The 12,931-nt window shown below is 38.9% G+C and overlaps 1 protein-coding gene across 1 annotated transcript; it reads left to right on the forward strand.

Annotated features, from left to right (window-relative positions):
• The first annotated feature begins 2,522 nt into the window (after positions 1–2,522).
• On the forward strand, positions 2,523–11,814 carry rnf41 (ring finger protein 41). The gene is made up of 7 exons (XM_077552967.1): positions 2,523–2,648; positions 3,745–3,818; positions 3,907–4,022; positions 5,786–6,057; positions 6,202–6,337; positions 8,378–8,481; positions 10,212–11,814. Exons 3-7 carry the CDS (start codon positions 3,933–3,935, stop codon positions 10,564–10,566), a joined length of 957 nt encoding a protein of 318 aa, XP_077409093.1. The 5' UTR covers positions 2,523–2,648; positions 3,745–3,818; positions 3,907–3,932; the 3' UTR covers positions 10,567–11,814.
• The last annotated feature ends 1,117 nt before the right edge of the window (positions 11,815–12,931 follow it).

The raw sequence follows: 12,931 nt of genomic DNA on the forward strand, positions 1-12,931 counted from the left end.
GATAGGTTGTGTATTACTTCACTCCTATAGATGTTATGAACATGTTGCCCTCCAAAGGTATTTGAACGGCAAAGAACAGTAAATGCAGTTTTCACAGGTAAAACCCAAAGTCAAAAACAAGCACTATTTAGTTTTTCAGCAATCAATCTAAGGAAGGAAGCACCCGACACACATCAGTCACATGTTCCAATTCTATTGCTCACTTGAAAAGTGGGTGTGTTCAAACAAAAGGTGCTCGGTCAAAAATTCATTTGAACTATTTCCATTGGTCTAAAAAAAAATATATCCACTTTTGTTAACAATTGTATGAAACAGAATTGTTTTATTGTACATTTAGAACAGATATGAAATTTGTATTAATCGCGAGTTAACTAGTGAAATCATGTGATTAATTACGATTAAAAACTTTAGTCGCCTGACGCCCCGAATTTTTAATATTATTTTCTTTTTTATTTATTCACTACCATTGACGTCTATAAACGTAAAAAAATCATTTTAACTATTTCTATTAGTTTAACATTTTTTTACCACTTTTGTTAACAAGAGTATGAAAACCTAGAATTTTTTTATTGTACACTTAGAACCGATGCAACATTTGTGATTAATCATGAGTTAACTAGTGAAGTCATGCGATTAATTACAATTAAAAAAATGTTAGCTCCTCTTGCCTGTAATTTTTTTATAATCTTTTTTTAATGAATTTATGGCAGTAAATGAGTTAATGTACTTAAAACAATTGCCACTCTGTATTTTAAAAACTGAAAGAAAAAAAGTTGAACATGCTTTTTCACCAGTGTCATTTTTAGCCTCTTTTACACAGAGATCCGCAAAGTTGCATAACAGAGAGGACATTTATCTGCCTCTGCCATGTACGCAAAACTCAGCAAAACGGGATATTGCCGCAACTGTCCGGCATTGCAGCATTTCCAATTTCATCCTTCCCCGTTGTGAAAAAATGCCAGGCCAAGTCCCAGACGCTCAGCTGTGACTCATCAACTGTTCCCAACCACCTCTGGCAATAACGTCAGCACGGTGCTCCGAAGAGTGACAAAACACACTCTTCCATCTGGCAGGACCAGTCTGGGTTTGGCCAACACGACGCATCAGCATGTCTTGTGGGAACTAATGAAGTTTTGTTGCAAATGATGATTTCATTCGTTTGGAGAAGGCCTCATTTTTTGGGGCGTGATGGGTCATAAAGACATGCTGGGACTGGGATGAGTTTGGTGCGGAAGAACAAGACTGTCAAATGCCTTGAGAATGAACTAGAATGGAGCTGGAGCTGTGCCAATGCACCCTCCCAATGAGTTCAGCAAATGTGACTTCTGATGTCATAAATAGGCTAAACGTTCCCACAAAAAAACACTCCAAATATTAAAAAAAAAAAAAAATTATAATGATAAAAGGCATTCTATTAAATATTTTATTTTAGTGTGAGAAGAATAAAGATGATCGTGCTCTCTCTCTCTCTCTCTCTCTCTCTCTCTCTCTCTCTCTCTCTCTCTCTCTCTCTCTCTCTCGCTCGCTCTCTCGCTCTCTCCCTCTCTCTTATATATTGTCACTTTGGTGTGAGACAAAAGTAAAATGTCTGTGGTTGGGGCATGCAAGTTGCATGGGGCAAATGATAACTACCTGTTCATGTTTGTATAATTGACCTAGCCTAACTTGAAAAAGGCAGGCACTTCTTCGAGCCAACTGGTTATATTTGAAGTGTCTCATGATTCTTAAAGTGCTTGTCCTGCCCCATTTCTATTAAAGAGCTAACATTTTCCCTTGATATTGTCCTTGTCCTCATAGTATTGGTAAGTAGAGTATTAGGGGTGTGCATCTGTCCGATAAAAGACGATTTGATACGTATCTCGATACATGGGGCGCAATCATAATTCAAGCAAGGTACATTTTAAATCAGAAAGATTCAATTTGGTTAAATCAAAACCAATTTTCAATCTCAATATGGTTTTTGTGACACCCCTATTAAGAATGTATTTGAAAACTAACCAGTGATTCCCATCCACATTATTGTGTTACAGATGGAGCAAAAATTATCCCATTCCACTTAATTGGTCCGAAATTTACCATAATAGTTGTCTTGTAGCCTATTTTTTTTGGTACAAATATCCTATTGTAGTTCGCAGATGGTGCAATTAACCTGTGTATCCACTGTTTCCATTTATACAACAGAAAAATAACGTTGTGTTCAAATAAACAGGTACAAATTTCACAGTGAGTAAATTTGTGATTACTGAATGAGTCTTTTTGTTAGGCGGTAGATTTTTTTGTAATGCAAAATACCGGTAGGCGTTGTGCCTTTGCTGGGAAACACTATTTCATCGATCTAAAAACATTGTTCTTTTTTTTAAAGTATTTATTTCCATGTTAAATTTCTAAATGTTGATTTGGAACCATAGTGAAATTAGTGATATACATCTGGACATGTATGTGTATATTTTTCAACCTGCATCTAATGAGATTTTGGGCATTTGGCAAAATTTGCGTCATGACGTCATCCTCCGTCAGCGTATGACTGACGCAAACGGCGTAGGATAGGATGTAGCACACAGTAGGACGAGAGACTAGCCCAAGCTAACAGTTACACGAGCCAAAGTACACAGAAATCCTCGCCGGCAGCTGTTTTACTGAACCAGCAAGTAAGTCATTCGTTCTGTTGCGCTATTTTCATCGAGTGCGTATCAGGGTAGGTAGTCATTTGTCGGCGCCTAGCTTGCTAATATTGTAGCTTTTGACTGGTTAGCTCCGATGCTAATGTACAGAGGAAAACAGCAACAGCATCGATGTTGCTAAGCGGTGCGCTAGCTAGCTAGCGCGCTACGTGTATGAGACGGACACATCCGCAACTACATTTTAAGGATGCGCGCGTTTAGTATAACATTTGACGGCACATTGAGTGCAAAAGCGGTGCGTTGCTAACTTTGAGCCACGGCTGTTTTGGGGGCTTCGAGTGTGTGTGTGATGGGGGATAAAAGATGAGTGACAGAGTGTCTTTGGACCGCAGAATGAGGGCACAGCATCACCTGCTTGCCTGTGTGGAAAACATGCTACATGGCTCGATGGATCATGGTAACACGAAAACATAAGTACGAAATTCACAGATTTTTTTTATTTGTTGAGATTTAAATCGTAGCTGAGAATTACAGTGCATATATATATACTGTATAGAAAACATTGCCACCCCACTTTTAGTAGCAATAAATAAAAAAAAATAGACGACATAAGGGTGTCCTCGTTTTACGACGTAGTTAATCTCCTACGGCTGCGACGCATTTGTACATAAATCAGATTACGACGTATCATGCATAGCAACATTCTTATGCCACAAATTAATTTCTCGACGTCTGCAGCCTTGAAGTGTCAAATTTCTATTAAATATATGTAGATAAATATTGTTTATTGTGCATTGGAAAACAACCTTGTACCTGTACTGTGCATGATGTCGCAAACTGAGGAACACAGAAACGACACAAAACAATTACAACAAGCTGGTTGTACACACCCTGTAATGAAAGGTTGAGCTTGTTGGCCAGAGTTCCAAAAAAAAGTTTGTTGGGCGTTTATTCAAGTGCTTATGGTTCTTGGTGTGTCAAAGGGCATTTCGGTGTTTTCCGTTAAAGATAATAATGTGGTGGTAGTGTTTCTGAACAAGCTCGTAGGATGACAAAGCAAACCTAAAATAGCCCTAGTGATGTTTGTGAGTGTGTGTGCTTGATTTTATTTTTATTTTTGCAGCGTCTTTGTGCTGGTCAAAGGGTCTTGTCCAGTCACCAGCTGGATGGAAGTACGCCAGACTGTTAGTGAGTGAGGTAGTGACTGTTATTTTTCTGTCTATTTTGCTATCTTTTTTTCTCGTAAGTTGCCTACAAAAATGACACTTTCCGTGTTACATCATAGGAGGTGGTCGGTGCCAGTGATGCACCATGGGCTACGACGTGACGAGGTTCCAAGGGGAGGTGGATGAAGATCTACTGTGCCCGATATGTAGTGGAGTTCTAGAAGAACCAGTGCAGGTAAGTCACCCTGTACATTTACATGCAGTTTAGTGGAGCTGTAGCTCGACCAGGACTGGATTTACAACAAAAGTGGCACGCTTTACGATTTTTGTTTCAAGCACAAGATGCCAAGTCATGTAGTGTTGTTCCGATACCGTTTTTTGGCCCCCAATTCCAATGCCAATACCATTTTTTTTTTTCTCAACATGAAAAAGCTTTCCTGCCATTGGTTCAGAGCATTCAAGGGCCAATAGGATATGCTAGCTTGGCATGCAGTGAACATGTCACACATCAGTGAATGTCGTGCATGAGCAAGACACAATATGCAAAGTCCTATATTAGCGTCAAAATTAGGTATGGTATCGGCATGTTACTTGTTAGTACTCACCGATACCACTGTTTTAATGCAGTATCGGGGCCTCTATCGGTATCGGGACAACACTAGTCATATGTGGCGTTTAGCATTTTGTATTATTTATTTTTAATTGTTTACATCTGTGGTGACAATGTTGAGATGTATAGTGGCTTAAGGTGTTCAGTAAATGTACAAAGAGTCAATGTTGTTTAGTCTGAAAAACTCTTCTCGACATAAAGCACCCAAATTAAAACAGTAGTTATGTTGGTAGCTGAGTTTGCCAGCTTCAGACGATGTATTCTTATGTAGCTGCACAAACTAGTTCTTGCGTACCGTTCGGAACCTCAAAATACCCCAAAAACATGTCGATGACAGCTACAAAATCAGCATTTGATGCTGGTTTATTAACGCTATATTTTAACAGACAGCAATTTGATACATCACTATAGATATTTTGTCCCTTCCGAGTCCCCAATGGCTTCTATGCACGCAGTTCGGGATATGACGGTGTGATGTTGACACCATCAAACTCTTCAAAACATACTCAGCGTCTGCTGGAATGAGGTCAAGTTACCATAAATGTACGACATTGAACTCAATTTTGGCTATAGAGCACACAATTCAAACGATAAGCTGGCTGTGACTATCCCAAAAAAACCAAAAACAAAATCGGAAACATGTCTCGAAGCAGTCACGTGATACAACAGCTTGCGAGGCTTTGGGTGTCATCGTTCTCGGCTCCTCCTCTAAATGAAGCAAGGACATGCGTTGCACAAACGGCCACTCCATTACTCGATACATGCCTCGAAGCCCCGGCACTAGGGGTGGGAATCTTTGAATGTCTCACCATTCAATTCAGATTTTTAGGCCTGCGATTCGATTCAGAATCGATTTTCGATTAAGAGTGATTTTTGATTCAAAATGATTTGAATGACAATGATTTTTGCTTCAATCTATAGATGTGCAAGCAATTGTAATGATCTACTCCAGTCTGACTCGCTAATGCTAATTAGCGCGCTACTCGCTGCACTTTTATCATTCAAAAGAACGGCTCCACACTGCAAAAAAAACTTTTATTGGAATAACTTGATCGTGACTTTTTCCTTCTACTCTCTAATGTGGCTACAACTTAACAGTGTATTAGACCGCGTGAAACCACACTGCCCTCAGTGGCCAAATCGGGTACAACATGAACAGCGTTCCAAATAAAGGCACACACAGACAAAGGCAAGACAGTCTAAAATAATTTAAATAAAATTGATTTTGGGACATTTAAAATCGATTCTGAATTCTACTAAATGAGAATTGCGATTCTTATGAGAATCTATTTTTTGGCACACCCCTACCCGGCACGTCTTGTAACATCACAATTGTGTGGTATGTTACTATATTCTGTAATATTCTGACCTCCACGCTCTCATTTCAGGCCCCGCACTGCGAGCACGCCTTCTGCAATGCCTGCATCACGCAGTGGTTCGCCCAGCAGCAGATTTGTCCCGTGGACCGCACGGTGGTGACGCTGGCTCACCTGCGGCCCGTGCCCCGCATCATGCGCAACATGCTGTCCAAGCTGCAGATCAGCTGCGACAACGCCAGCTTCGGCTGCACCGCCACGCTTCGACTGGACCAGCTGCAGTCGCACCTCAAGGACTGCGAGCACAACCCCAAAAGGCCCGTCAACTGTGAGGAGGGTTGCGGGTGAGTGGCCGACGTTCTCTACTTCTGGTGCACTCCTTCATCACTTGAATCATCTTCATGAACAGTTGGTTATCTATAGACGTATTAGGTCGATCGTGTGTGAGAACATGCCGTCTCTAATCTTCTTCCTTCTCCCACCGGCAGCCTGGAGATGCCCAAAGATGAGCTGCCCAACCATAACTGCATCAAACACTTGCGAAGTGTCGTCCAGCAGCAGCAAAGCAAAATTTCAGACTTGGAGAAAAATGTGGCTGAGCATAAACATCAGCTGGGCGAACAAGTAAGTGTATTTGTGAGTGTGTATGGCTGAGAGTCTTACTTCTTTTCTATAGCAAGAACGTGACAATTATTTTCAATTTTTTATACAAAGAGTTTAGTAGTAATAAGTTTGGTACCAATACTCACCAACTCATCCGGTGTGTGTCTGTGACAGATAAATTAAGATGATTTACCTTCCTGTTTATTGGATCATTTCCAGACACGGCAACTTTCTTTCCTTTCACGGTGGATGTTTTTTCGGGGGGATTTTTTTTTTTTATCGTTTTTTATAAATCAGATCAGGTCAAAATTCAAATGAAATATTTTTTTCATTGTGTTCTTTTTTTTTTTTCAAACCTGGTATTTCATTTGACTTTTATTAGTTTCATTAGATGCAGTTGTCATATCACTCCTCAATGTCTTAATGTATTTGAAATGGACTGTGTACATGTAAATATTTCTTTTTATGATATAAAGATGAGATACAACGAACCCGTTACATCATGCTTCACCTTATGCAGGCCAATTTTATTGCACATTTTGAAGCGGTAGTTTTTTTAAGGGTCTTTACAGTACTTCATTCTGTGCAGGCAAGTCCAAATTTAGAGTTGTGCTTGTTAGTCTAGTACCGCATGATTGTAGCGTAACAAGCCGGACCACGCTGTGCTCCAATAACATGCAACGTAATAGAAGAAGAAAAGAAGATTCATAGACGGTCCCCCACTAAAGAGTTAAAGAGAATAAATGCCAGTGAGTTATGTCGTATGCTCTTGTTTGTCCAGTACTGTATGTGTTGTGTTCTGAAGTAACAGTTGTTTAAAGGTGTATAATGACTGACATTAACTCATTCACTGCCATTGACGGCTGTAGACGTCAAAAAATCATTTGATCTATTTCTATTTAAAAAAAAAAAAAAGAAAAAATCCACTTTTGGTAGCAAGAGTATGAAAACCTGGAAAATAAATTATTGTACATTTAGAACAGATATCAAATTTGTGATTAATCGTGAGTTAACTAGTGAAGTCATATGATTAATTACGATTACAAATTTTAATCGCCTGACGCCTGATTTCTAATGGTCTTTTTTTAAAATATATTTTCTTTTTAAAAGAGTAAGAAAAATGATTAAAAATTAGGGGCGCCAGGCGATTACATTTTTAAAAAAATTGTAATTAATCGCATGACTTCACTAGTTAATTTATTTTCTTTTAAAAGAAATGATTTAAAAAAAGAAAAGACTATTAAAAACTAGGGGCATCGGGCGATTACATTTTTTAATTGTAATTAATTGTAATGACTTCACTAGTTTTTTTTTTAAAGAAAAGATTATTAAAAATTAGGGGCATCAGGCGATTAAAATGTTTAATTATAATTAATTGCATGACTTCACTAGTTAACTCGCGATTAATCACAAATGTTATATCTGTTCTAAATGTACAATAAAAAATGTTTCTGGGTTTTCATACTCTTGTTAACAAAAGTGGGGAAAAAATAGAAATAGTTCAAATGAATTTATGTTCTGTTATTTACGTTCATGCTCATTTCCGTTAGGCGGTCTATGGCGTTTTGCAGTATATGCTAGCATTAAGCTAGCAGACTTTTGTTATGGTATCGTTTGGTTGAACATTTTTGTTTGTAATTGTACTTGGTTTTATGTGTCACTTTGACAATAAACTTTTAACAGGAGGAACAAATAAATAACCGGAAGCAAGCACACTTAGCCTGCAATTTGGAGAGATGTGTGATGGGTAGTCCTATTTTCATTTCCACAAAGTGATGCGATAATAGTCTCCCCCATTTCTTGTCAGGGAAAGTGTGAGAATAGGTGCTAAGAAATACTTTTTTAAAAATGTGTCAAATAAGTTAAAGTGTATTTTAAAGTGATGAAATCTTGAGGTAGGGATACAACTATGCAGTATATATTTAAAAGGTGTATTCTATATTGCGTAATGTCACATATCGCAGTGATAAACGGTGGTTCACTTGTACATGTCAGTGGGTTGTCACTTATTGAGCTAATGTTGGAAGGGCTGAGTAACTCACTGGCACTCTCACACTCTAGAAACGAGACATTCAGCTGCTCAAAGCATACATGCGAGCCATCCGCAGCGCTAACCCCAACCTACAAAACTTGGAGGAGACCATCGAGTACAACGAGATCTTGGAGTAAGTCCCTTCTTCTGCTTTGCTCCCACTCACTACCTGAAACCTACTAAGAGGTTGATGCCTCACCTAGGGCTGGAAGATTACTTGAAATTTTCTCATGGTTTAAATTTTGTCTTCTCCCGATCTTCAAAATGTAATAGTCGAAGAAAAACGATTAATGTGCAAGAACAGCGCGGTGCGTTTACAAGTTCCATACGTTGTGAAAGTAACCTGAACGCACCATGTTGTTCGTAGCAAGCAATTGAATATGATTCTGCCGTCCCTCCGCGTCCTTTAAGTTAATGAAGGACACCTCAGTTGGCGTTAACTGTAAAACGAAACACACAACAAGACAAATTACATCCACTGTATATTTAAATACAAAACATGCTTTGTTTTTAAAACACCGCTAGCCTAGCTGAAATGCTAATGTAGGATACCATGTAAATGCTAATGTAGGATACCATGTAAATGCTAACGGGAAATTAGCATCAATTTCGGGAGTGTTATGCCTTCAAATAACGATCACTGTCACTGATGGCAGGCGCAATGTTGACGAGTGCAGTCAGAGGCAGGGGCGTGAACGTTGAGCTAGTATGAGTTGAGGCATGGGGGGAGTCTGTTTTGAATTGTTTGCTTACAAACAGAAACAGTCCAAACTTAAGACCCCACCTTTAATAGAATTCAATCGCAAATTTCGTCTGTTCCATGTACATCATGGATTTATGGCACCACACTGCCCCCAAGAGGCCAACATGTGCAGTAACACCCAGTATTAGTCTTCAATTGTTATTTTAGGGTCTATTCTTATTTTACTTTCTTACTAATTTAATTTCTCTTTTAAGTCATATTAAAAGCTAAGTTTTCAAGGATTCTAGAAAATTTACTTTCCTCAAAATTTAAGGATACACATATCCACATTTTTTTATTTATTTTTTCTCATACCAACACATACTTCTACATAACATATCACAAATACAACTCTGAGAAAAATGAAGAATGAAAATGCAAGAGGCTTGATAGTTACACGGTTATTTTATACTTTCTAAAAGAATAAAGCGTTCAGTGTGATGACTGGGCATAAGGCTATGATCATAGTTTTGAGTAGTTGACTTAATAGTTAAAAAAATATAAAGTTTTAAAAATCAATGCAAAAATAATTGTGATTCTTGTTTTTTCCATAATCGTCCAGCCCTAGCCTCAACACCTCTGCTCCTTTTCCACTCTTCTCGCTCTTGATGTGTTTACGTGAGCAAAAGCAGGTCACATTTCCAGGACCCTGTCAGAATGAAACCATAACATATGGCTGACCACCACTGCTGCTTGTTCATTGATCGAGATTGTTTGTCATCACTTTGTCATTGTAATGTCTGCCGACACATAGCTGGAGAATGCTATCATTAGCTTAACCTGTTGTTTGTGCCTTAGCTTTTGATGCAGATTGCAGAATTATACTCCGCAATCTTCACTCTCTACATTCGTCTCCTTGCCGTGGCCAACTGCCAAATGCTATGAAAGTACAGTTGGATCTCAATTAATTAAGACTATTGTAGAAAAGTTCATTTATTTAGAAAATAGTACAAGATATGGACAATCTAGCACGAGGGCGTCTTGATTAAAGGACCCTCCTTCACATAGAAGACATTCTGTAAAATGTGAAACAATTGCATTGTAATAAGAGAGCAGCTGTTTAAAGCCACTGATGAGCAGCAAGCAGGTATTTGAAACGTTTGCAAATGTTTTTTTATAAGGTGGGTAAACTCCATGCAGCCCGCCAGGGTGACCCGCTGGGGCGGCATGATCTCCACCCCCGACGCCGTGCTGCAGGCCGTCATCAAGCGCTCGCTCATCGACAGCGGCTGCCCGCTGTCCATCGTCAACGACCTGATCGAGAACGCCCACGAGCGCAATTGGCCGCAGGGCCTGGCCTCGCTGGAGACGCGGCAGATGAACCGGCGCTACTACGAGAACTACGTGGCCAAGCGCATCCCGGGCAAGCAGGCGGTGGTGGTGATGGCCTGCGAGAACCAGCACATGGGCGAGGACATGATCCTGGAGCCCGGTTTGGTCATGATCTTTGCGCACGGCGTGGAGGAGATCCTATAATTGCACTGCCACCGAGAAGTCTGGCTTATTTAAGAGAAGACCACCACGGGAACCGTTGATGCCGATGCCTTAAAGGAAGGACAAAGATGTTCTCATCCTGGCAAGTAGCGCTAACAATATGACTGATCTGATCAACAGTGAGTTGTGATGTTTACATCCTTTCTATTTAGTGCATTAAATGTTCTGATTGTTCTGCTCCTCGCAATGTAAAGTGAAAAAGGGTTGAAACGTCGGTTCACTCGAGGAGCGACTTTGTGCAGCGCACCAACTCGGAACCTTCTCTGGCATAAAGCGAGCCAACATGACACACGAAAGTGTTTATTTGAGCTGTTTGAGTCCATCGTTAGTCAACACACTACAGAATCGGCTCACTAACGAGCCTCTCGCGTGTTTAATGGCGTGCGTAATACCGCCGTCCAGCTCACTACTGGATTCTTATCATTTGTCAATTATATCAACGCATTGCTACCCCGATCCTGTAAATGATTGTAAATACAAATACTATATTGACTTGTATGTCATTATCTTCCGCCTCTCTCTGGTTGCATATTTCTCCGGCTTGTTTCTTTTTTTTTCTTCCATTGAAAGTTTTATTTTTTGTTAGTTTGACACCTTTTTGTCTTTGATTAGTTGTTTTAAGATAATTTTGTTGCGCTGTGAATATTCCAACAAGATGTCCTATTCCCATTTGCGTTGTCCTCATATGTTCTGTGCCATTTTGTTTTATTTATTTTGATGCCTTTTACATGCGCGCGCGCACACACACACACATAAAGGTTGAAGGTGAAATTTGCCTTTTTCGGTGCATTTGAAGTTTGTTGCAGAAACAAAACATGTTGTGTTTTCTGTTGCCTTTCGTTGGTAGGTTGGGTCCAGATTGTGAAGTGATGTGTTAAAGTTCAAGTTTAACATATGGGATTTATGTGTATGACCACAATGGTTGCCTTTATTCAGTGCGTTTCTTTATGTTGTCCAAGTGTCGACCGCATTCGGCAAGCATCTCTTGAACACAGCGTGGAGATTGTAAAACATTAGTGAAGTCACGCTTGTGGCTTTTAAAAAGTGTGTAGTCTCACCATCTTCCCGCATAACTGTACTGAGACAAGTATGATCCACAAGAGCAGTAAAAAAAAAAAAAAAAAGCAACTTTGTATTGTATCCTTTTGTTATTCTCTTCGGTAATGCTTTTCATTCGTTCTGTGTTGGTGTATCACATTGTACAAACAAATGAATAAAATGTCAAGTATTTTGTCGGTGGGATAACTGGAACTTAAGCATTTAAGTGCCCAAAGAATTTACAATGGGTCACCGTTTTTTTTGGGGGGGGGCAACTGATGCTTCTTGGTTACTGATGAATGCCAAGGGCTACCTACCAATTGTATGCGCACTTCTGAATTAAATGTGTTCAAATTGTTTGGGGGTAAATGATGTCATTGCTCTAGTTTGTCGCCACAAATGATATGGTATTGTTTGATATGGCGCTATGATGGTGACCTTTGACCTTTTTTGTAGTCATTTCCAAATTGGTACCAATGCAAATATGGTTTGTAGAGAATGCTCACAAAAAGGTAGATGCAGCATACAGGTAAGTGGTGTTGTTTAGATTTTTTATTTTATTTTTAAGAGCAACGAAAAATATTGTGCTGGTGAACAATTTTTAGAATTGCTCTGCGGGTACTCATGTGTTTTTTAGGTCCTGCCTGGTGCCTGCCATCAGCATGTTGTTGACCCCTGCTTTTCAAAGTGTTTTTTTTTTTGTCCTCTGAGGAAGAACCAAGCTAAATTTATGAGGAAAATGTTGATTATCATTCAAACCAATAATTAATGTTAAAAATCGTGATAATTTGCCTTTAAAAATTCATGACAGATTCTGTTTTGGTTCTTATATGGGATTTATTTATTTATTTTAATTATTATTTTGCAGAGATGTCAAAGAGAGAAATACGATGATAACCAAAGAACCAGAAATTGAACATTGAAGTTTAAACTGTCCTGGTTTCACAATAATACATACAATATGGATAGGTCAACAACATTACACCTTGTAAACGCTAAAAAGGCTTTTTTTGTGACATTTATTCTAAAATAAGGCACAGTCAACTTAAGTATGCTAAAATACTGACCTGCAGTATATTCTTGTAAATAAAATACATAGTCAAATTAAATATACATTTAAAATATATATTTTTTAAATAAAAATAATTGACATATTAGCTGTAACTAAACACATTCCGTATGCTCATTTGAACTTTTTTTTATTTTTTATCTGATCTTTAAAAGACCTGGCCCATCTGTGTGTTTTAAAAATTAAATATAGCCTTGGAGCACAAATATTTTCCCACCCCTGCGTAACACCGTTTTGAAC

The sequence above is a fragment of the Vanacampus margaritifer genome, chromosome 1 (genome assembly GCF_051991255.1).
Source record: "Vanacampus margaritifer isolate UIUO_Vmar chromosome 1, RoL_Vmar_1.0, whole genome shotgun sequence".
Lineage (NCBI taxonomy): Eukaryota > Metazoa > Chordata > Actinopteri > Syngnathiformes > Syngnathidae > Vanacampus > Vanacampus margaritifer.